The sequence below is a fragment of the Gracilinanus agilis genome, chromosome 5 (genome assembly GCF_016433145.1).
Source record: "Gracilinanus agilis isolate LMUSP501 chromosome 5, AgileGrace, whole genome shotgun sequence".
NCBI lineage: Eukaryota > Metazoa > Chordata > Mammalia > Didelphimorphia > Didelphidae > Gracilinanus > Gracilinanus agilis.
This window is the reverse complement of record NC_058134.1, coordinates 6,794,922-6,816,625: the sequence shown is the minus strand read 5'-3', so window position 1 is coordinate 6,816,625 and position 21,704 is coordinate 6,794,922. Positions and strand designations below refer to the sequence as shown.

The 21,704-nt window shown below is 52.0% G+C and overlaps 1 protein-coding gene across 1 annotated transcript in view; it reads left to right on the top strand.

Moving 5' to 3' along the window:
- DGKB (diacylglycerol kinase beta) overlaps positions 1–21,704 on the top strand; it is a 490,262-nt gene that overhangs the window by 122,098 nt on the left and 346,460 nt on the right. The window contains exons 7-9 of the mRNA XM_044678847.1: positions 427–501; positions 5,958–6,077; positions 18,569–18,686. Of these exons, the coding sequence (XP_044534782.1) occupies positions 427–501; positions 5,958–6,077; positions 18,569–18,686 (313 nt within the window). The remainder of the gene's footprint in view (positions 1–426; positions 502–5,957; positions 6,078–18,568; positions 18,687–21,704) is intronic.

The window sequence follows — 21,704 nt, the reverse complement described above, 5'->3', positions numbered from 1 at the left end:
GGGGTGGGGGTGGGGTTGGGGAGTGCCTGGGCCCCTCCCCCAGCCCCTGAGGGCTAGATGGTTTTTTCAGGTTTTCCTTCCTTCATTGATTCTAAAAAATCCTTTTCCCTCCTTCTGTGATCCAAGCCTTCTCCCTCCCTCTTCCCTCGGCCTCCTGGGGCTGACAGGCCCCACTGCTGTGGGGCCTCCAGACTTTACCTTCAAGGGGATTGGCCAAGCGGAAGGCAGAAGTGTGAGGCTGGTGTCTGCATGATCTGGGACCCTGATGGTCAGGGAGTGAGCGAACAGCCCACTAGAGGGCAGGAGACGTCCCTCACAGCAGGGGCCTTCTTCTGGTACAAGGAAGGATCTCGGTGTCTAACACCATGGATAATGGGGGGGTCCCCAAGAGGCCTTTGTCATGTTTATTTGCTTTGTCCCCTCCAGGAGCTCGAAAATATCATCAGCCAGATGATGCACGTGGCTGAATACCTCGAGTGGGATGTCACAGAGCTGAGTCCGGTAGGTGCCCCATTGGAAGTGGCCCTCATGTCCTCTGGCTCTCCCCTCCCTGGGATGTTCTCCTTCCCCATCTCAGCCTCCTTCCAGGCTCCCCAAAAATCCTGCCTTGTGTTCCTCCTCCCCCGAGGCTCAGTGCTTTGATCTGTCCTGCTGATATCACCAGTGGGTGTCTTCTCTGGGCTGGGCCGCCTCTTCCATGCCTCCTGCTTTCAGGCGTCTGGGAGTCCCAGGCAGGACAGGGCCTAGCCACACGCCCTCCGGACCTTCAAGAAAGAGAAGCAACATTATCTCAATAGATGCTGAAAAAGCCTTTGACAAAACACAGCATCCATTCCTACTGAAAACACTAGAAAGTAGAGGAATAGAAGGACCTTTCCTAAAAATAATAAACAGTATATACCTAAAACCATCAACAAGCATCATCTGCAAAGGGGATAAATGAGAAGCCTTCCCAATAAGATCAGGAGTAAAACAAGGATGCCCATTATCACCTCTATTATTCAACATAGTACTAGAAACACTAGCAGTTGCAATTAGAGAAGAAAAAGAAATTGAAGGTATCAAAATAGGCAATGAGGAGACTAAGCTATCACTCTTTGCTGACAATATGATGGTATACTTAAAAAATCCTAGAGAATCAACTAAGAAGCTTGTAGAAATAATCAAAAACTTTAGCAAAATGGAAGGATACAAAATAAATGCACATAAATCATCAGCATTTCTATACATTTCCAACACATCACAGCAGCAAGAGGTAGAAAGAGAAACACCATTTAAAATCACCCTGGACAATATAAAATACTTAGGAATCTATCTACCAAAACAAATACTGGAATTATACTAACATAACTACAAAACACTTTCCAAAAAAGTAAAACTAGATCTAAACAATTGGAAAAACATTAACTGCTCATGGGTAGGACGAGCTAACATAATAAAAATGACCATTCTACCCAAATTAATTTACTTATTTAGTGCCATACCTATCAAAACTACCAAAAACCTTTTTTGCTACATTAGAAAAAACTATAACAAAGTTTATTTGGAATAACAAAAGGTCAAGAATATCAAGGGAAATAATGAAAAAAAATGTGAAGGATGGAGGTTTAGAAGTACCAGATATTAAACTGCACTATAAAGCAGCAGTCATCAAAACAATATGGTACTGGCTAAGAGACAGAAGGGAGGATCAGTGGAATAGACTTGGGGTAAATGACATCAGCAAGACAGTGTATGGTAAACCCAAAGAGCCCAACTTTTGGGACATGAATCCACTATTTGACAAAAACTGCTGGGAAATTTGGAAAACAATATGGGAGAGATTAGGTTTAGATCAGCATCTCACACCCTAACCCAAGATAAATTCAGAATGGGTGAACAACTTGAATATAAAGAGGGAAACTATAAAAAAGTTAAGTGAACACAGAATAGTATACCTGTCACATCTCTGGGAAATGAAAGATTTTAAAACCAAGCAAGAGTTAGAGAAAATTACAAAATGTAAATTAAATGGTTTTGATTATATTAAACTAAAAAGCTTTTGTACAAACAAAAACAATGCAACCAAATCAGAAGGGAAACAACAAACTGGGAAAAAATCTTTATAACAAAAAACTCTGACAGGGGGCTAATTACTCAAATATACAAGGAGTTAAATCAATTGTATAAAAAATCAAGCCATTCCCCAATTAATAAATGGGCAAGGGACATGAATAGGCAATTTTCAGATAAAGAAATCAAAACTATCAATAAGCACATGAGAAAGTGTTCAAAATCTCTAATAATTAAAGAAATGCAAATCAAAATAACTCTGAGGTACCACCTCACACCTAACAAATTGGCTAAAATGATAGCAGCGAGAGTAATGAATGTTGGAGGGGATGTGGCAAAATTGGGACGTTAATGCATTGCTGGTGGAGTTGTGAAATGATCCAGCCATTCTGGAGGGCAATTTCGAACTATGCCCAAACGGCTATAAAAGAATGCCTGCCCTTTGATCCAGCCATAGCATTGCTGGATTTGTACCCCAAAGAGATCATAGATAAACAGACTTGTACAAAAATATTTATAGCTGCGCTTTTTGTGGTGGCAAAAAACTGGAAATGGAGGGTATGTCCTTCAATTGGGGAATGGCTGAACAAATTGTGGTATATGTTGGTGATGGAATACTATTGTGCTCAAAGGAATAATAAACTGGAGGAATTCCATGTGAAGTGGAAAGACCTCCAGGAAGTGATGCAGAGTGAAAGGAGCAGAGCCAGGAGAACATTGTACACTGAGACGGATACACTGTGGTAAAATTGAATGTAATGAATTTCTGTACTGGCAGCAATGCAATGACCCACGACAATTCTGAGGGATTTATGGTAAAGATGCTACCCACATTCAGAGGAAGAACTGCAGGAGAGGAAACACAGAACAAAAACAACTGCTTGAACACATGGGTTGATGAGGACATGATTGGGGATGTATACCTGAAAAGACCACACCAATGCAACTATCAATAATGTGTAAATAAGTCTTGACTGATCACACATATTAAAACCAGTGGAAATGCGAATTAGCTACAGCAGAGAGGGGCAGGGGGTTGAGGGGGTGAAGGGGAAAGTAAAAACATGACTTATGTAACCATGGAAAATTTTTCTAAAAATAAAAAAATTATTTAAAAAAAAAAAAGAGAAGCACCAGAGTTCGGATCTCCCCTCACATGCATGTGGCTGAGGGGTGTCACATGATGTCTCAGCCTCAGTTTCCCTGCTAGAAAATCAAGAAAGAAAAGCCTACAGAACCTCAAGTTCTTGAAGGACCCCAGTGTGGCGATGTTCCTCAAAGACCTCTTAAAGTGTGGCACTCTCCATTGGGCCTCCCCACTTCAGGTGGTGGTCTCTGGTCCACACTTGAAAAGCAGACTTTGCTCACAGGCAGCGGAGCTGTTTTTCATGATGTTTTTATAGATGAAGCCACCGAAGCTGGCGAGCCAGCAGAGGGCTCACTGCCTGATCCTGGGGGAGCTGGTGCTGGCCTCGCTTGGCTTGGCCCAGTGAGTTGCCTGTGGGCCTTGCCTAGTGTTTGAGCCAGGTGGACAGTAGCCTGGAAAGCCCTTAATGTAGGAACACGCGGAGTCAGCAGATACTTAGAGGGTCTCCCCTTCCCGTCTGGGCTCACCGGCACGTCCTGGAATACTCCAAGTTTTGGTTTTCTGGTCTGAGAATCGAGAAAGACGTTCGTGCTGCTTCTCCCAGAGCCTTCTGGGTGGAGGATCCTCCAGGCTGCCGCCCTCAGAGAGGTTCAGTGACTGAGGTTGGGTCCCCCGGGCGAGACCCGTTCAGAACTGGCCCTGCTCTGGCTGGAGCGTCCTTCCTGCCGCCCCTGCTGGAGGGTTCACACGGAAGTGCCCTGAAGTCTAAGATCATTGAATGCCGAGCCAGGCAGCAACATGACAACTTCTATCCTGGCTCAGCACGGCCGCCCCAAGTCAACAAATAATCCAGATGAGGTAGACGAAAGAGCAGGGCAAAGAACTTCGATCTCAGCCCAGGATCCTCTGAAAGTGCCTCGTTCATGAGAACAGCCCTGGAGAGAGCCAGGCTGATGTCTGTCCATGCGCTGTCTTTGACAGAGTCAGGAGGAGAGGAGCGAGGCGGGAACTTGGCCCCTAAGTACTGGGATGGTGCGGTGCTGGACCCCAAGTCAGGGAGCTCTGAGTTCAAATCCAGCCTCATGCATCGCCTAGCTGAGGAACGCTGGCAAATCACTTAAGTTCTCTCCGCCTCAGTTTCCTTGTCTGTAAATTTTATAGGAGCGTCGTGAAGATGGAAGGAGATCTTCTATGTGAAATGCTCTATACATAGTGTTGTTATTCATTCATACGGCAGAGTAGGGAACTCCGGGAGCCTCTGCCATGTGCATCTGCACCTCATAAGTTAGCGGGAGCCCCACGGCAGCCTGGCAGGGAGGGGCTTGGCTTGTCCTGTCTCTGCCTGTCTCGTGCCGCCTCTCCGGCCTGCACAGCAGTAACAAGGCCGGAGCCCGGGGCCCCGTGACGCCGTCCGCTTGAACTGGCCAGTGGCTGGCATCGAGGCCGCCTGCCGCACCCATCAGTAACTCAAGATGCATCCAGCTTTACAGCTCTGGGAATTCGAGGAGAACTTGCCGAGCCTTTGGTTCCCGTCGCCACCTCTGCCTGTGCCAGCCGTGAGACGAGGGGCCCATCGCGAAGCCTCCTGGACCCTTTGATGACGGGAGGAGGACATGAGGGGGTGACCAGAAGGGTGAAGGGGCTCCCTTGGGCTCCTCCATGCAGCTGAACCCGGCCAAGCAGACCAGAGCTCATGCTTTAAGGGCAAACATAGCCAGCTCGGCCATATGTCCCGGGACAGAGCTCCACCTGAAGTCACAAGAGGACTTGCACTGCTTTGGAAATAGGATTGTTGTCTCTGTCCCACGTCCTCCCTCCTCAGTCCGTCATTCCCTCCTCAAGCCAACATTTGGCTCTTTCTCCGAGGCACGTCGCTTCTCTCAGGAAAATGCTTTATTCTTGTTTGCTTGTTTCGCTCTGTTTTAGGCCTGGCCTGGAGTCATGCACCCACTGATGCAAACAGTCGTACAGACAGCCTTTTGTGGCCCTGGTCTTGGATCCTTCATTCGGCCCCCCTTTTGTCTTCTGAGCTCTGGGAGGTGACTAACTGGGCCTCACTTGGCCTGCTTTCTGGATGTTCCGAGAGGCCCATTTAACTCTTTACTGCTTTCCAACAAATCCCTGAACCTCAAAAGTAATCTGCGGATGATGGCTCATTATTGAGATGAAAACAGAAAAATGTCTAATTACATTGTTGCTGAATTGGTTCACAGTTGAGTACAGAGTCAGAAAAAACTCCACGTTTGATTTGCTCAGTTTTGTCATTCAGTTATTTTTCAGTCACGTTCAATTCTCCATCACCCCATAGGAGGTTTTCTTGGCAGAGATCCTGGGGTGTTTGCCATTTTCTTTTTGAAATCATTTTACAGATAAGGAAACTGAGGCAAACAGAGTTAAGTGACTTGCCCAGGATCACACAGTCAGGAAGGGTCTGAAGTCAAATTAGAAGTAAAAAAGATGAATCTTCCTGATTCCAGGCCCAGAGTTCTATCCACTGTGTGCCTGGCTGCCCACATTTCCTACTGATATTCTTCAGAAATGGGGGGATTGGAGGGAAGAGGACCCCTAGAGTAGCCGTGAGTTGAATGGCCTCCAAGTTCCACTTGATGTTATCCATGTCCCGGGCTCTCCCTGGGCTCCCTGAGGTGGGTCTCTCCTAGCGGTCGCCTTCCCTAGGGGTGGCCTTTCTGGGACAGAGTCATCCCGAGCTCGGGCCTTCCCCAGAACTAGCTTTTCTGGCTCGATGCTTCCCTGTAGCTGCTGCGCTTTTCTGTTATCAGTAGGAAAACGGACTTCCTCGTTTTCTCTCTTAAAACAGATACTCCATGAAATGATGGAAGAGATCGACTACGACCACGACGGCACCGTGTCTCTGCAGGAGTGGATTCAGGGAGGGATGACCACCATCCCCTTACTGGTGCTCCTTGGCTTGGAAAACGTAAGCTCTGCTTCCTGGCTTGGGGCGGGCCGGCCTGGTGTGGACTTGCCTTTCCTGCGATGTTCTGGACCTCAGAGGGGTCCAGCAGGGAATGGGGGAGGGGGGGAGGTCCTTCTTTTAAAGGTGTCCGTCCAGCACGGCCTTTCCTCTCGCCTCCTCGGGGTGCCCTGTGCCCCTCTGCCTCTGGTGGCCTTGGTACAGGGGCTGTTATGGGTGGGGACGCTCTCCCAGGCAGAGTCCTCCCTGGCTGTCCACCTGGGGTCGCCACCCCAGCCAGGCCACCCTTCTGCCCACAGCTGCCTCTGCTCTCACAATAAAGCTTGGGACACTCCCAGTGGCAGCAGGAGGGCTCCAGGGAGGGCACTGGGCCCGGTCAGGAAGATCTGGATTCAAATGCGGCCTCAGGCCCTTGCTGGCGGTGTGACCTCAGACAAGTCCTCGAATCCCCGTTTGACGCCGCTGCCTGGCTTTGATGCTCCCCTCATGGCAGAGATCTGCAAATTCTCCTGAGCTGCTCGCGTGACCCCCGTTCCTGGAATGAGCAGCCGGACCTTCAGACTCAGCTCGCCCAAAAGAGGACGCGTCCCTCCCCCACCTGGAGCCCCGTTTTCAGTGCGAGGGAGCCCCGGTCCTCCGCCCCCCGCTTGCATCAGTCGTGCCTGGTTTGTCTTTCTTTCCCCTTTTCTCGCTTCCCATCAGTCTTCCCGGGTGGCACTGCAGACCTCCACTGCCTTTTCTGCCCTTGCCCAGCTCTACGCAGCTTCGGGTTCTTGGGTCTCCCCTTCTTCAGTCTGTTCCTGCGACCATCCACAGGACAAATGGACAGCAGGGATGAATGGAAACTAGGGAAGCTAGTGGGGGTGAGCCAGACCCTACAAATAAAAGTCCCAGGAGCCCTTGGGGCGCCATACCGGGGCAGATGGAAAGAAAGGAAGGAAGGAAGGAAGGAGAAGCAGTATTAAGCCCCTGCTGGGGGCCAGGCCCTGTACCCTAAGTACGATGAGCCTGGGAGGTAGGTGCTCTTATTGTTCTCTCAGTGACTTGTCCAGGGTCACACAGCTAGGAAGTGAGGCTGGATTTGAACCAGTCATGAGTATTCATGGATGTTCCACAGATGGAAGGCAAGAAGGACCAGACCTGTCATCTCTGGGAAGGGGCTGAGTTGTGGAGCGAATCGGGCTCACTAGGTTCCCTTCTGTGGCTGTGGACATGGAGAACGGATGCCATTGGCAGAAGGAGAGGGGAGGGCAGGGCTCTGGGGATCCGGGTAGGGCTTAGCCAGGGACAGAGGAACGGCTTTCCATCACGGGAAGCAGGATCCCACGGAGCCCGCCCTGGTGGATGCTCCTTAGTCCCTGGACTTGTCTCTCCTGCAAGCACTGGGTTCTGTCCTCTGCAATCCAGAAAATAATGTGACTCCGATGCACCACCGAAAGGTCTTCCTTTGACTAGAGCTGCCGTGTAAAATCTCGGTGAGCAATTGCACAACTACAGGACAGGAAACGTGCCTCAGTGGGCTTTTCCTACAAAGGATCTGAGGAATCGAGTGGACCGGAACCTCATGCCGAGCCAGCAGTGAGACACGGTATCTGGGCAGGAGTCAGGTGTCCAAGCCTAGAGTTAGTGGGGCTGTGGGGCTTGATCCAGGCTCGACCTGCCTCCTTGCCCACTGCCCGTTGGCTATCTAAGAACAACTTTGATGGGCCGGGCGGTGTCCAAAAGAGGGTCCTGGGATGCAGGACCCGAAGAGAACCTTGAGGAGCAATGTTAGCCTTAGGGAAAGAAACAAATTGTACTCCTCAATCAGGTCAGTCATTTATGGTAAAATTATACAAGCTGTAATTAAGACAAACATAATTGAATCAGGATGGAGAATTAAAATAGTGACCTAGAGGTAAAATCTCCGACGTGGCAGGGACCTCAGAAGCCATCTTGCCCAACCACAGGCTCTGGGCTGCCAGGCTCTTTTTTTCTTCACCAAAGAAGCCTCATGTGGGTTCTCCCCTACTTGGTTCAGGGGAAGAAAGAGAACCCTGAGAATATTCAGTCTCCTTGGTGGTAGGACCTAGAAGGACTGGCACTTTCTACAAAGTAGAGACGAAGACAGCTGGAATGTCTGGAAAGCATGGGGTAACAAGGTTCAGGGCTTAGGGATGGGCCAAAGAGAAGGGAAAAATCAAGCTGTAGTTTTTGTTTCCCCTCCTTGGTCAGCACTGGCTCTCCCACTCCCCTCACTTTTTGGTTTTTGCCTTCAAAATTTTCCACTCCACGGCAAATCTCTGATGACTGGTTAAAGTACAACTTGTTTGCATTGGGGGTGGGTTGGGCAAGGGGGATTGGTTGAAGAAATTGAAGATGTTTAGCCTGGAGAGAAGACATTATTGGGATGAAAAGAGGAAGACAGTTTGCTTTCTGCTCATAACTGAAGCATTGTCAAGGGGAAGAAGAATTAGAATTCTGTTCTAGGAACAATGAGTAGAGGAGAATTTGGCTTGGTGTTGAGTAGAGCTTGATCAAGCCCAGTGGCCTTCCTTGTGTGTGTGTGTGTTTTCCTATCAGGGGAAATGGTCAATCCAAAGCTAAATGGACAGGACATGTGTTGGGAAGGCAGATGGGGATCCTTGGAGGCAAGCCTGAAGGATCACTCGTCAAGGAGGCCCATAGAATGGATTCTTGGTTGCCTCCAGACTGGCCTTGATGACTTTGGAGGTTGCTTCCTCCCAAATTCTCTGACTGTGAGGAAGATGGATGTACCCTGAGAGTATGGTCTGGCTTCTCTCTCGCTCAGGCTTAAAGCCATCAGTCCAACCTTCGTCATTGTTCTCCAACAACAGCAGCTCCTCTTTCTGTAGATCTGGACAGTTAGAAAGGGTTTTCTATGTGCTGTCGGCCATCTTAAATGGCAGAACGAAGTGTGGGGAGTATTCGGGGAAGAGGCAGGAGAAAATCTCAACCCCGGCAGTAGACAATAAGTCACCCTCAAAGAGAAAGGAAATTGGCCCAAGTGGTCGTAAGGTCATCGGACGGACGCTGACCCGCAGATGTGCCCTGCTGATTGTTGTCAGGGAATAACAATCCTCCCGCCAGCCACAGTCTCGGTCCTGCCACGGGAAGTCCTCAGTCACCATCTCCTTTGGTCGGGGGTCTTTGTGTTGTAGCTGCTCATTCAGTCTGTGTGTGGCCTGAGCAGTAAATGAGTTATTAAATTACTGTGAAAATATTCTGACATAAAGTCTCGAGACAAAGCTTGAATCTCATGAGTCAGAACGAGGAGCCGTTTGTTTTTGTTGAATTTGGAAGCCGGCGCGCCCCTCGGGAAGGTAGTCGTCCAGTCCATCAGGCTCACGAGAACCAAAGGGTGCCACTGTCCACGGAAAAAGCTGTGACTTGGGGCAACCTCAGGAGCATCTAGGTGTGTGTGACGTGGTGAATGGGGGAGATGGGACATGCAGTGAGGGTGGGCTGGGGTAGGGAGGGAAGGGCAGTGGTTTGGGCTTGTTCTTTAGAAACAGCAAAACAGTTCTGAAGTGGAGGCTTGGAGGGACTGTGGCTTTGTGGGAAGGATTGAGCAACCTCCAGACACACGAAAAGCAAAACAGACCTTGGCTCCGGGGGAAATTTTGCAAGCAGGGTCAGTGAGAAGCGCCCGGGGATTGCTGGGGATTTACAGTGTGCTGCTTCTTCTGAACCTGAGGAACATGACGGAGTCTCTGCAGTGATCCGAGCAGGCTTTCCCTGGAGAGATGTCCAGTGGTGCCTGGCTGGCTCGAGGACAGTTGCCTTCCTGTTCAGATGGTTGTATCTGGGATTTCTTTTTTGCTGACAACTCACAGGCATGGGCCATAGAGAGAGAGCCTGGAGACACGACGCAGACGTGTGAGGCAGCCTTTTATCACGTCCAGGAGTCTGCTCTGAAAACATGCAGCCCCTCAGGACTCGGCTGGGGTGGTGAGACAGATCCTCTGCTGCCCTTCTGCCATTCTCCATCTAAGGGGCAGCGTCACGCCTGCTCTCTCACAGACAGCCACTAGGTGGCAGGGCCGCACCATCCATGGCCTCACCTGGGCTCCTGGCGGCCAGGCAAGAGGAGGGAGAGCTCTCCTTCCCATCAGAGTCAGATCTGCTTCCACCCTGTGCGCCCAGGCCCACAGGAGCCTTCCTGCTTTCATGCTCGGGAAGTCGTCCAGGGCGGAGAACTCGCCCGCATCATCTCAAGGCAGGAAGCTGGTCCTGATGCTGCAAATCCCCGACTCTGGTCAATAGCAAGCGAGCCTCCGTCCAGCCTACCGTGTGCCAAGCAGCACCGCCTGCTAGAGAAGCGAGGAAGGAAATGCAGTCGTTCCCCTCTTCTACTGGAACAATAAAAAATGACTGAGGTCTTAAAATAATTATGCCATTTTTTGCCATGAAGCATCCCCTTCCAAGTTACTGGGCAAAGCCTTGAGAGAGTTCAGTCCTTTCCAGGTATGGACAGTCTGGCCAGACATTCCAAAGAGAGACAATAAAAATCAAGCTGTCTCGACCAAAGAAAGGCTCTTTTGCCCCCCCCCCCCCAAGCACGGAGAACACCAAGATGACAGGGAAGCTGCTTCTGCCAGGCAGCCTCCCGAGCTTGGTCCATTCTTCCGAGGGGATTTGATGTGTGAAGCAACGAATAAATATAAAGTATACCCCAGGATTCCAAGAAGAGGGCACTGACAAATGGGATGGGGAGAGAGAGGAATAAGGACCAGCAGCACCCAAGCCAGGCTTTTGAGGAAGGTAGGGAGAGGTGAAGAAGGAGGGCCTTCTGGACATGGGCACCAGCCTGGGCAGAAGAACAGAGATGAGAGAGGGACCATTACATACTGGGAACACTAGCAGGCAGGTAGGCCTGGCACAAATAGTATGGGATGGGGCGGGGGAGGCTGAATAAGAGTGTGCTGAGCCAGATTTTGGTGGATTTTAAATGCTCATCTGCATATTGTGTATTTTAGCCTAAGGAGTTAGGAGGGAAGAGCCAGTAAAAAAACTAAAGTCAGGGAAGCAGCCTTGCTGACCCAGGCTTTCATACTTGATGGCATTTATTGTGGGCTTAAGCCCATGAGATGAAGTGTGGGCTCCTTCGCCAGCCATCTCCTTTTTACCAAACGTGAAAGGCAGGCGCTTTAGCCTCACTCCAGTCAGTCACTGGGGAGTCTCGAGCCTTTCTGCTCTTTCTCAGGGAAGGTCCAAGGATCCCATACATAGTGACGAAGCACCTCGAATTCAGACCCACCAAGCCATCTCTGCACAATGCAGCTCCTCCGTAGCCCTTCTTCCCACCCTCCTTCCATCTCTCCTTTCTGTGACATGAGCTCCTCAAGGGGAAGGACTGTCTGGTTTGCTTATTTCACTTCGTAGCCCCCGAGCTCCGCTTAGCCCAATGCCTGGCAAATAGTGAGCACTGAATACTTGAGCCCCCCATCCCCCTCTGTCTCTCTCTGTGTCTCTCCGTGTCTCTGTCTCTGTGCACATTTTTGTCTGTCTCTGTTGCCAGGAAATAATAGTTCTTCTTGCTTAACTCTGCTCTCATTTCTGAGGGTTTCAGGAACAAGTCTGCCAGGAGCCCCTTTCTTTGTAAAATGAATGGAACATTTATTCTGAATTGGGCATTCGTAACCTGGGCACCAGGAGCTCCCCCCCCCTTTTGTTAATAACTTTTCCCTCTATGGGGGTACCTTTTGAATCCTTTGTGTTTGTATCATACATTTAAAAACATGGTTCAGTGGCTTCCCAAGGTCACAGAAGGCATCTAGCATGCCTACCACCAACGGTCTGGGATCTCTGTTCTGAGTGTCAGGAGTTGGAGTTTAGACGGAGAAATGCTGCGAGTGCCGGACTCTTGTCATGTCCGCGGACAGCTCCCTCGCACCACTCAGCTTGACAAGTATCCATAGGAGTCGGAAACAAGGGGAAGTTAGAAGCCGATGATGAAATTCCGGTTAGAGTTAATGTTCTTCCTCAAACAGAACAATGATTGCTTAATGTTCAATCAAGCCAGCTCCGTTTTTTCTATGACCCTCCCCCCTGCATCTGAAGAGTTTCTGGCAGAGTAAGAGTTGTGCCTTCATTTTTGTCCTCTGTATTTACATGTTAAATTTGATTTCTCAAAGGTTTCATTGAACCAAAAAGTGATTTAAAATCTACTTCCCCACTGTCCTGTGACAGTCTGTTTCAAGTCTTTTGCTATCACCCATCCATCCATCCATCCATCCATCCATCCATCCTCCAAGCCTTTATTAAGCATTCCTTTGTGCCAAGTCCATCTTCGGTCCTAGAGACTGAAAGATAAAAACAAAAGGCCGGGGCCTCGAGGCACATACATTCAGCTGAAAATGTCATTCAAAGAAATGAAATCACTAGGGAAAACGTGTTGAAGGTGGCCCATATCTCTAGATATTCAAGCCACTTTCTTAAGTCTTCCTAGAAGAATCTTTGTCACTTTCTTTTCAGCCGTGGGTAGTTTTTTAGGCCTCAGCTATAGAATATAGCAGTTTAGTTCTTCGCCCCTGAGTCATAAATCCTGTTGTCTCCAAGCTCATCACGATTGCTTCCTGATCAAAAATTCCCTGAATTTAAAGTGATTGGCAAAACCTAAATTTATCCATAGAATTGAATGGATAGTGGCTTAGGGAACTTAGACTTCATAGAATCTAGACCTGTTAGGGGACCGGTCTAACCCCTCAGTTTGATATATGAGGGACTCACAGAATTTCAGAGTCTGAAAAGAACTTAGAACCCGGCCAGACCCACTGATACCTGAACTAGAGCTCCTTCTCCCCAACCTCTCCAAAGACTTGCCCACTGTTATATGGCTACTTAGTGATCCGGGGACCGCTAGAGCCCAGGTGCTGAGAGTCTGGAGTCAGTATTGTTTGCTTCTTCAGGAAAGGGGAGGAAGACTTAGACTCCTGCCCTCCCTGTGGCCATTTCTACATCCTCCCCCAGGTCTCGGGTATCTCGGTTGAAAAATGGAGATTATTCTGCATGATCCCTTGCCTCTCAGGGCCACTGGGCCAGCTCTTCCTTACTACATCCAGCTTCACAGAAAATCTTAGTCTTGATTCTGTATAGAATCAGCTTTTTCAGAAAGATCTTGTATTTTTTCTTGTTTTTGAATTATTCATACTCTAAGTAAAATGACAGAAATTAAAAGCAGAGAAGGAGGTAGTTGCCATATTGATGACAGGTTTCTTCTGTTGCTCACAGCAACCCTGTGAGACACACGGGCCATAGATTACTTGTGTGCACTTTGCAAATAAGGAAGCTAAGGACTGTCGAGTGGAAGACTGAAAGACAGAGGGACATCCGAGGTCACTGAGTTCCATCCTCTCTTTTTATACATGAATCAGTTGAGCCCCAACCAAAGAAGGGGGCGCAGTTAGGATTTGAACTCGTGTCCTCTGACTCAGTCTATCTCTCCACTCAACCCCACACAAGAGTAAGGTTTCAGGTTGCATTGATCCAAGCCACTCGGCATCGTCATCATGGAGGCTGCTGCAGCTGCCACCACCATCTCCATTGTATGTTTTTCAACGTGATACAAAAAATTATTCAGTCCATACTTATTAAGTGCCTGCTGTGTGCCAGGCACCATGCTGGGCACTGGGCTTATCAGTGCATGGCTATGCATTGCCCCCTCGGCAGAAGGTCATGGTCTTAGGGTGCTGCCCAGGCCACTGAAAGGCAAACTGGCCTCATGTCACACAGCCAGGAGGAAGTCCAGATTCCAAGACTGACTCTGCATCCGCCCAACTTCCTTTTTTTCCACTTCCTGAAGGTAAAGTAGGACTAAGGAAGGAACGATTTCAGGAAAGAAATAGGGGCTGCCCCTCTGTTAGAGTGGAGAATGGACCTTCGGTACTTTTCTGGAAAAAGCAGAGGCCTAGAGGAGGGCGAAATGTGTCTCCACGTGGATCTGCCCCCGTGGGCCGCTGAAGCAGGCGTCTGCAGCCTGGAGGGAGAGGTTTCTCCAGGTCGTCCCCGGGATACGCGTGTTTTCCATAATCTGATGCGGTCTGTCCACGGAAAGATTTCAGGTAGGATGAGGAGTGGGTTCGTATTTCAGATTCAGCCCTCGCCCTGTCGTGTGGCACGGCAGCTTAGAGGATAGCCTAGGCAAGGAGGAAGGATCACGGGCTGAATGGGTGGTCGGGAAGCAGAGGGGAGCTGATGGAGGGCCAGACAAGCCGGACCAAAGCTGGGTTCTGCCTTCCCCTTGACTTGGCTTAGTGTTCTCTGTCCATGGTGGAGCTGGTTCATGGGGATGCTGCTTCCAGGGACCGTCCCTTCACTGGTAGAAGTGCTGCGGAAGAGTGAGCGGACAGTCTTGTTCCTGAATTCTCACATTTTCCCTGTCCACCTCCCCTGTGTCGGAGAGAGAGCGCGGGGGCTCCACGGAGAAGGTGCTGCAATCGTCCCACCAAAGCCAGAGCCTGAGAAGGCAGCCGAGAGAGGACACGGCCCTCTGCAGGGCGGATCGATGGCCTTCCCTGGAGTCTCTGGGCTCGACGTCTAATGGGCTCCTTCGAAGGAAGCAGCGTCCAGTCCTGGGCCCACACGGCTAGATCTTGAGGGCAGCTCGCCAGACGGACGAGGTGGGGCGACGGACCCCAGAGAAGGTCAATGGCCGTGACTACGGCGGATGTCGTGTCCCCCAGACCAGGCTCCTCCTGCTCCGTCCTGCGTCTTCTCTCAAAGGAAGGGACGTGTTGCTTGGTAGATAGAGCAGCGCCTTCAAGTCCACGAGGCCCACTTCAGACACTGAGTGCATATTTGTGTCTAAACAAGTTCATTAAATCTCCCCAAGAGCCAGTTTCCTCATCCGTAACATGGGGGTAACCATAGCGTCGCCCTGTGCAGGTGTTCCACTAGATCATGTCTGCGACGTGTTTGACGTGCTCGCCTGTGCGTGTCGTCCTTGTGGCTGGGGGTGGGCAGCCCCCCAGAGTCCTCGCAAGCCCCAGACTCGGATGATTTTGAAGAGAAGGTGACACCCATGAGTGGATTCACAGCGTGGCTGCGCCTGCCTCGAGGCGGCGGGCTCTGATCGACAACTCCCAGGAGAGACTGTTTTGTCGATGGGGGAAACGCCAGCTAAGGGGGCCGCGTGTGCCCCTCGCCCAGCCGAGGCGGGAGCCCGGGCAGCGGGCAGCCGCTTTCCTACTGCAGGGACGCCCCCGGAGGAGAGGGCAGACGTCCACAGCGATGCTCCGCCGCCTTCCTTTCGTTCTGTAAAGGCAGGAGGGGTGTTTAGAGCCCATCGAGGTCCTTGTAAGTCTGTTCACATGCATCAGAGACAAGCCGTCCCTCCCAGGAGGTTTTACGTTGTTTAAGATGTTGCTTATGGGAGAGATTTTCCTTGGAAATATCAGCGCAGACAAGCGCGTGGAGGAGAAGGCAGCCTGCCAGGAGCTTCTTTCACAGTCAGAAGCGCCCGAAGCCAGAGGCCTCCGTAAGACAGGCCGGCCCCGGACATGGCGGCAGAGGCTCTTTAGAGGCTTCCGGAGAGCCTGAGAAGGGCCTCGTCGGTTCTGCCATGTCTCTCCTCCCGCAGCCTCCCTTCTCCGTCAGCTTTTGTTTGGCTGCTTCCCACTGAGCCAGGAGGGTGCTCTGGCCTGCAGGGAGGGCCTGGAGAAAGGAGGAGGGCCTCCCGGAGGCGCCCAGGCCTCTGGGTGCGGGCGGGTGCCTGCCGCGCTCCTGGCCAGCCCTCCTCCTCCAAGACCGCGTAAGTAAGAGACCTGCTGCCGTGGGGACGCCGACCATAACAACTCACCTCGTACAGTGTTGTGTCTGCACAGAGGACAGGGTTCGAGGCTCAGAACAGCCCCGCGGCAGGGTCGTTTTACCGCCGAGGACGCTGGGCCTCAGGGAGGTGAAATGACTCGGCCAGGGTCTAGCGGCGAAGACGCCGGATGTAAGTTCTGACGCCGAGGTCTCCTGGCTTCTAGCTTCCCTTCCTGATAGCCCGCTGCGTCTCCGCAGGCAAAGTAGGTCGCTGCGAAGACTGCTGTGTTTGGGGCGAAAGGCGGCAGTTTCCAGTTCTGGCTCGGTTTCTCTCTCCCAGCCGCCCCACTCTTTGGGCCTCGGGTGTTCCGTCTGGTGTTCCGTCTGCAAAATGGGGAGACCACAAACTCCCTTTGAGCACCCGTTAGAAGAGGGTCTGATCATCGCATCCACTTCTAGCCTCCATGATCCATCGTCATCTGAGAGGGCATCTGAGCAGCTCGAGAGGGGAGGGTCCGCCGAGCCTGGCCGATGGGGCCGCGGCCTTTCCCTCTTCTGTCTGGGCTTCTCAGGCCTCACGACTCCGGCGATCCCCACTCGGTGCGTGTTGGACCAGCTCTGATTTGGAAAGGCCCCGAGAAGGGAGGGCAGCGCCAGCCTCTCCTCCCCACGGCCTGGGATGCCCTGCGTGGCTGCCTCCCTGCGTTCCTCTGTGTGTCGATCCAAGTCTTGGGAGCCCTCCAGCAACCCATCGGGAGGTTCAAGTCAAGCAGCACCAGGTTCATCGGACCATCGAGAGAGGCGGGAAGACTGTCGGGCCCAGCCTCTTCCTTTGACACGTGAAGTCCAGAGAAAAGTGGAACAGGCAGGATCGGCCTCCACATCCTCCACAACCAGAGATCTTCCTGTTATTTCACCCTGCCTCACTGCTCAACTTCACGAAGAGCTTCTAACTGCTCTACCTGGTGGGACAGAGCCCAGGAGCGGGAGTCAGGAAGATCCGGGTTCGAATCCCAGCTCTGACCCTTACGAGCTTTCTGTGAGCCTCCGTTTCTGAGTTTGTAAATACGGGGATGACAACACCTGCAGATCCTGCCCAAAGGGCCCCCCGAGAGACTCAGATGAGATAATAGATGGGAAGTGCTCTGCCAACTTTAAAACTAATATAGAAATGTCAGCTCTTTCCGAGCGCCTAATCAGAATGGCCCCGAGGAAGGCAGGGACGATTTAAAACGCTTCCTCTTAAGCAGACTTGAACATGTCACATCTTGGGTTTCATTTACAGGAATGATGGTCCCTAATGGGTTAGAAGTGATTAAACCCAAGTTTAGTTTTTGCAGCTTGCAAGGCAAAATAGGCACACTTACAAATAATTATCTCCTTTACAATTGCCGTTTAATCTGGATTTTAAATGGCTTTCATATTCAGGAAGTCGTCCCATCTGAAAGGTTCTGCCTCATCCGTCCTCTCCCATCTCCCATCTGCACCCCCATCCCGAATCCCCAGACTGCCCTAACCACACTTTCTTTTTTTTAAACTTTTACCTTCTGTCTTAGAATCAATACTGTGTCTTTGTTCCAAGACAGAAGAGCAGTAAGGGTGGGCCATGGGGGTCAGTGACTTGCCCAGGGTCACACAGCTAGGAAGTGGCTGAGGCCAGATTGGAACCCAGGACTTCCCATTTCTAGGCTTGGCTTTAAAGGACCCACCTCTTAATTGATCTCCTGATTCTAAGATCTTTTCTCTCCTTTCTTTCTCCACATGGCTGCCAAACTAACCTTATTCAAATATCATTCCTCAGCTCAAGAATCCTCAGGGGTTCCCTGCTGACTCTAGAATAGCAGGCTCATTCCTCCCCTTATTTAAGCCCCTCCGAGTCTTGCTTTGAGTTGGTACTTCCCCATTTACTCCCCGTGACTTCCCTCTGCACGTGGCCTCGCCGCTGGATGGACTGGCTTGGGCTTTCCTCCCACAGGCCCCATCCTGTACCACAGTTCCATTGGACTGTCCTCCTTTTGAATCCCACCTTGGGGCACCGAATTAAAGCTGGAAGGCACTTCTGGGGGTCTCCCCACCCAGGCCTTTCACTTTGCAGATGAAGAAACTGAGGCATGTCAATAGTGTGGCCGGTGGTCCAAGGTGACCGCTATAGGGAGTGTCAACAAGAGCGTTCCTTCTGCTAGATCTCTTAGAGTCACGCGCCACCTCCTGGGGAAATGCTTTTGGGGTTCCCTCCTTTTGGGGGCTCTTGACCTCTTCTGCGTGCCATCTGCGGGCTTCCCTCTGCTCTGGCAGTCTGAGGTCAGCTCCAGGGGGGCACAACTGGCATGTGACGGGTGCCCGTAGCCTGAGGGTCTGGCGCTGGCCCTTGGCCACAGAGAGGCACGCTAACGTGAATTCTGGGTGATGGTTGGAAGTCCTAGAACACTTTCCTTTGGGAGCCCTCCTGTGTGAATGCCTCAGAGAGATGCCCTGGGGCTCCCTGCCTTACCTCTGGGGAGAGGATCCGGGCAGAAATGGGGGGAACTGGGGCTCTCCCCTGAGGACCCCCAGGGCACCCACCCCCTGCCCGGAAGGAGGGAGGTGGGGGAAATTCTCGGGTCTCGTGTTTTTCTCAAGCCGGTGGCGCTGCGAGGAAGGAGCAGATTGTCTCGTGCTTCAGTCAAGCTTAGCGTTCTGTTGGCACTTGTCTGTTTTGCTGTTTACTTGGTGAAGTGAAATCTGTTTCTTTTCTGCCCGTACAGAATGTGAAGGATGACGGACAGCACGTTTGGCGGCTGAAGCACTTTAACAAGCCGGCCTACTGCAATCTCTGCTTGAACATGCTCATCGGCGTGGGGAAGCAGGGCCTGTGCTGCTCCTGTGAGTGCCCATAAGTAGCCGCCCGTCTCGGGTCCGGTGCCCTCCCCGGGGCCCCGTTTGCTCTTCTGGGAGGAGCCCCGCTTGTGGAAGCGCGGGCTGGGGCGGGCAGGCCTCCCCTCTCTGTGCCCTCTCCTGAGCGGCCGTTCGTGGTCAGCGCCAGAAAGAGGAAAGAGCAGTCAGGAGGGGGGGAGGCAGGGGGAGCGCCGGCCCCCTGCTCTGGGGCTGCTGCAGAGAAGCTTTGCCCCCCCACGGCCGGGCATGGCCCGGAGGCCCTTCCCTGGGGCAGACGGAACAGCTCCAGGGAGCGTCCCCAAGGCGCAGCCGGCCTGAGCTGGGGACCCAGAGCAGCATTTTCTGGAGCCACTTAGGGTTTCCGGAAGGAAAGAGTCTGATTTCTCTTTTCTTTGCGTGATGGATGGCAGCTTCTCTGGGCCTCGCCGTCCTGCGGGCCCCCAGCGTGGGGGTTTCATGAGGAGCCAGAACTGAGAACCAACAGAAACGCGCTCCTCAGTCTTATTTTTCAGGATAGCTGACGGGGCTTCTCGTGGGCTTCACATTCTCCTTCCCAGGAAGTTCTACGAGTCAGGAGACACCCGAGCGCTACAGAGAAACCCAAAAGAGGGAAACAAGGCAGGCGGCCCCCTTCTGCCCCGGAGCCCCTTTTCCGGCCTTCTCCGGAGCCGCACTTGGGGGTCACCTCGGCCAGAACTCGGAGTCGTGCCGGCCTGTTTTCTTTGGCGTTGGGGCGTCCTTTTGACTCAAAGAGTTCCCCCTTTCTCCAAAGTCTTCTTGCCACCTTCGTTTCTGATGGCTCCATCATGTCTTTACACTCAGACCTTTAAACTCCCGCCCCGGGTCGTAGGCTCAGGCCGAAAAGAGGCCCCCCCTTCGTCCAGTCTCCTCAGCAGGCAGACTTCTAGGGTCCGCTGGAGCCGGTGTGCTGGGAAGATTTGGCCTCCTTAGCAGCGTGACCCTGGGCCAGTCATTTATCCAGAAGGGGAGAGAGGGGCCATCCGGTGAGATGGAACAGAAAACACTTGCCAGGGCGAGGCCACGCCGCCTTGAGCGCTCAGCAGCCGTCTTGGTCACAGACAGCCGCGCCGACTCCGGACGAGGAACATGTCCGTCTCGGAGCCGGGAGGGTCCCCGGGGGCCATTGAGCCAACTTGTGCCTCTGGAGCGCCCTTCCCTGCTCTCTCGAGGTGCTCCTCCAGCTTGGGCAAGGAGGCCCCAGGGATGGAACCTTCCTCCCCGAGGCCCGGAGCCTCCTGCCTAGGGAGAGGCCCCGAGTGGTGAGCTCCCTCCTCGGAGCCCTCCCGGGGCCATCCAGGGGCTGACCAGCACCGTCCCAGCCACCCTCTGCCCGGAGGCAGCTTCTCTATTTTCTCTTGAGCCGCAAGCTCCAGGCCCTCCTCTGCCTGGCCGGCCTCCAGCGAGCCACTCTTCTTCCTGGCTAGGGCTGTCGAGAGAGACTCGAGGCCTGCCGAGTCTGGGTCCGTCGGCATCGCCGCAGGGCCCTGCTGAGGACGAACATCGGTGCCTTTGTCTGTTATTTCACCGGAACAAAGAGATCTGGACCTAAAACTGCACTAAAGCGGTGCATTTAGCGCCGCACAGCGTAGGCCTTCGTCATTTTATCGGCCCATCGGTTGAACCCCATAATCGTACGCTTGGTCAGCAGGCTGGGGTGAGCCCGCAGGGGCAGAGTCTGGCTGTGCCCTTGGACACCTCGTGCGCCTATCCCGGGCCACTGAGATCCCGCAGGATCCCCCCAGGAGATGCCCAGTGCCGAGTCCTTGAGGCAGCTGCCTCCACATCCATGTGACGTGCCGGGGGGCTGCTGCCGCCTCCCCAGAGCACCCCCAAAAACGCCGCTCCAGAAACGAGCCTTTGTTTGTCATTCATACAAAGGGCTTTGGCTCTCCCAGAGTGTCATGAAGGCGGCAGGGCTGCTCGCCTCCTTGTTTTCTCTTGGCTTCCTTCGACCCTTGTTCGCCTGGCACACAGAGATGTTCTTCCTCGAATTCCCCGCCAGCATCTACTTCCACAGCCCCAGAAGATCGCTGTTACGGATGCCTCTGGCCAAGGCAGCCCCCTTCCTCTCCCTGCTCCGTACTCAGAAATGGTCTCACTTAACCACATCTCACACACGCACACGCTCTCTTTCCATTTCCAGTGTAATAATGACCAAACATCTTTCTCTAGTTGGAAGTGGGCAGGATTAGAGGGTGCTTAGCTAGTCAACACATAACAAACCCCCAAATGTTGTGAAACTCTAATGGGAAATGGGTCAGTGTGACCTGCAGTGGTAAATCCAGAGACGGCTCGTTTAGACGTGCCCAACCCCGAGGGTTCATTGCCCTTTGATTCTCTTCAATCCCACCCATTTTTATTAAATGTTCAAAGGGTGGCTGGTCACTTCCAGGGGACTTGGTAAAGGGGGTTGTTGTTCCACTCTGACTCGCATGATGTGTTCTTGTAGGTGTGTCCCATCTCCAGGACGCTGAAATATCTCTGAAACGAGCATGATTGTTGTCATTGTTGTCCAGTTTTTTCAGCCATGTCCAACTCTTCATAAGTCCATTTTGGGTTCCTTGGCAAATACACTGGAGTGATTTGCCACCTCCCTCTTCAGCTCATTTTACAGATGAGGAATTGAGGCAAATTAGGGTTAAGGAACTTGTGTCAGAAGCCAGATTTGAACTCAGGAAGAAGAGTGTCCCTGACTTTAGGCCTTGCAGTCTGTCCACTGGGCAGAATTGTAGATGGAAATAATTCCAGAGAACCTAAGTCTTATCTCCTCTATCCCTTCCTTCTTTCCTTTTTTTCTTTCTCTCCTTCCCTTCCCTTCCCTTCCCTTCCCTTCCCTTTCCTTCCCTTCCCTTCCCTTTCCTTCCCTTCCATTCACTATGTAATTTAATAGGGAATCCAGTTAGAAGGAAGAATTCTTTGTGGCCAGAAATGATCGTTCTTTGTCTTGTTTCTCCGTTATATTTTAGCTCATTTGTACACTTATCT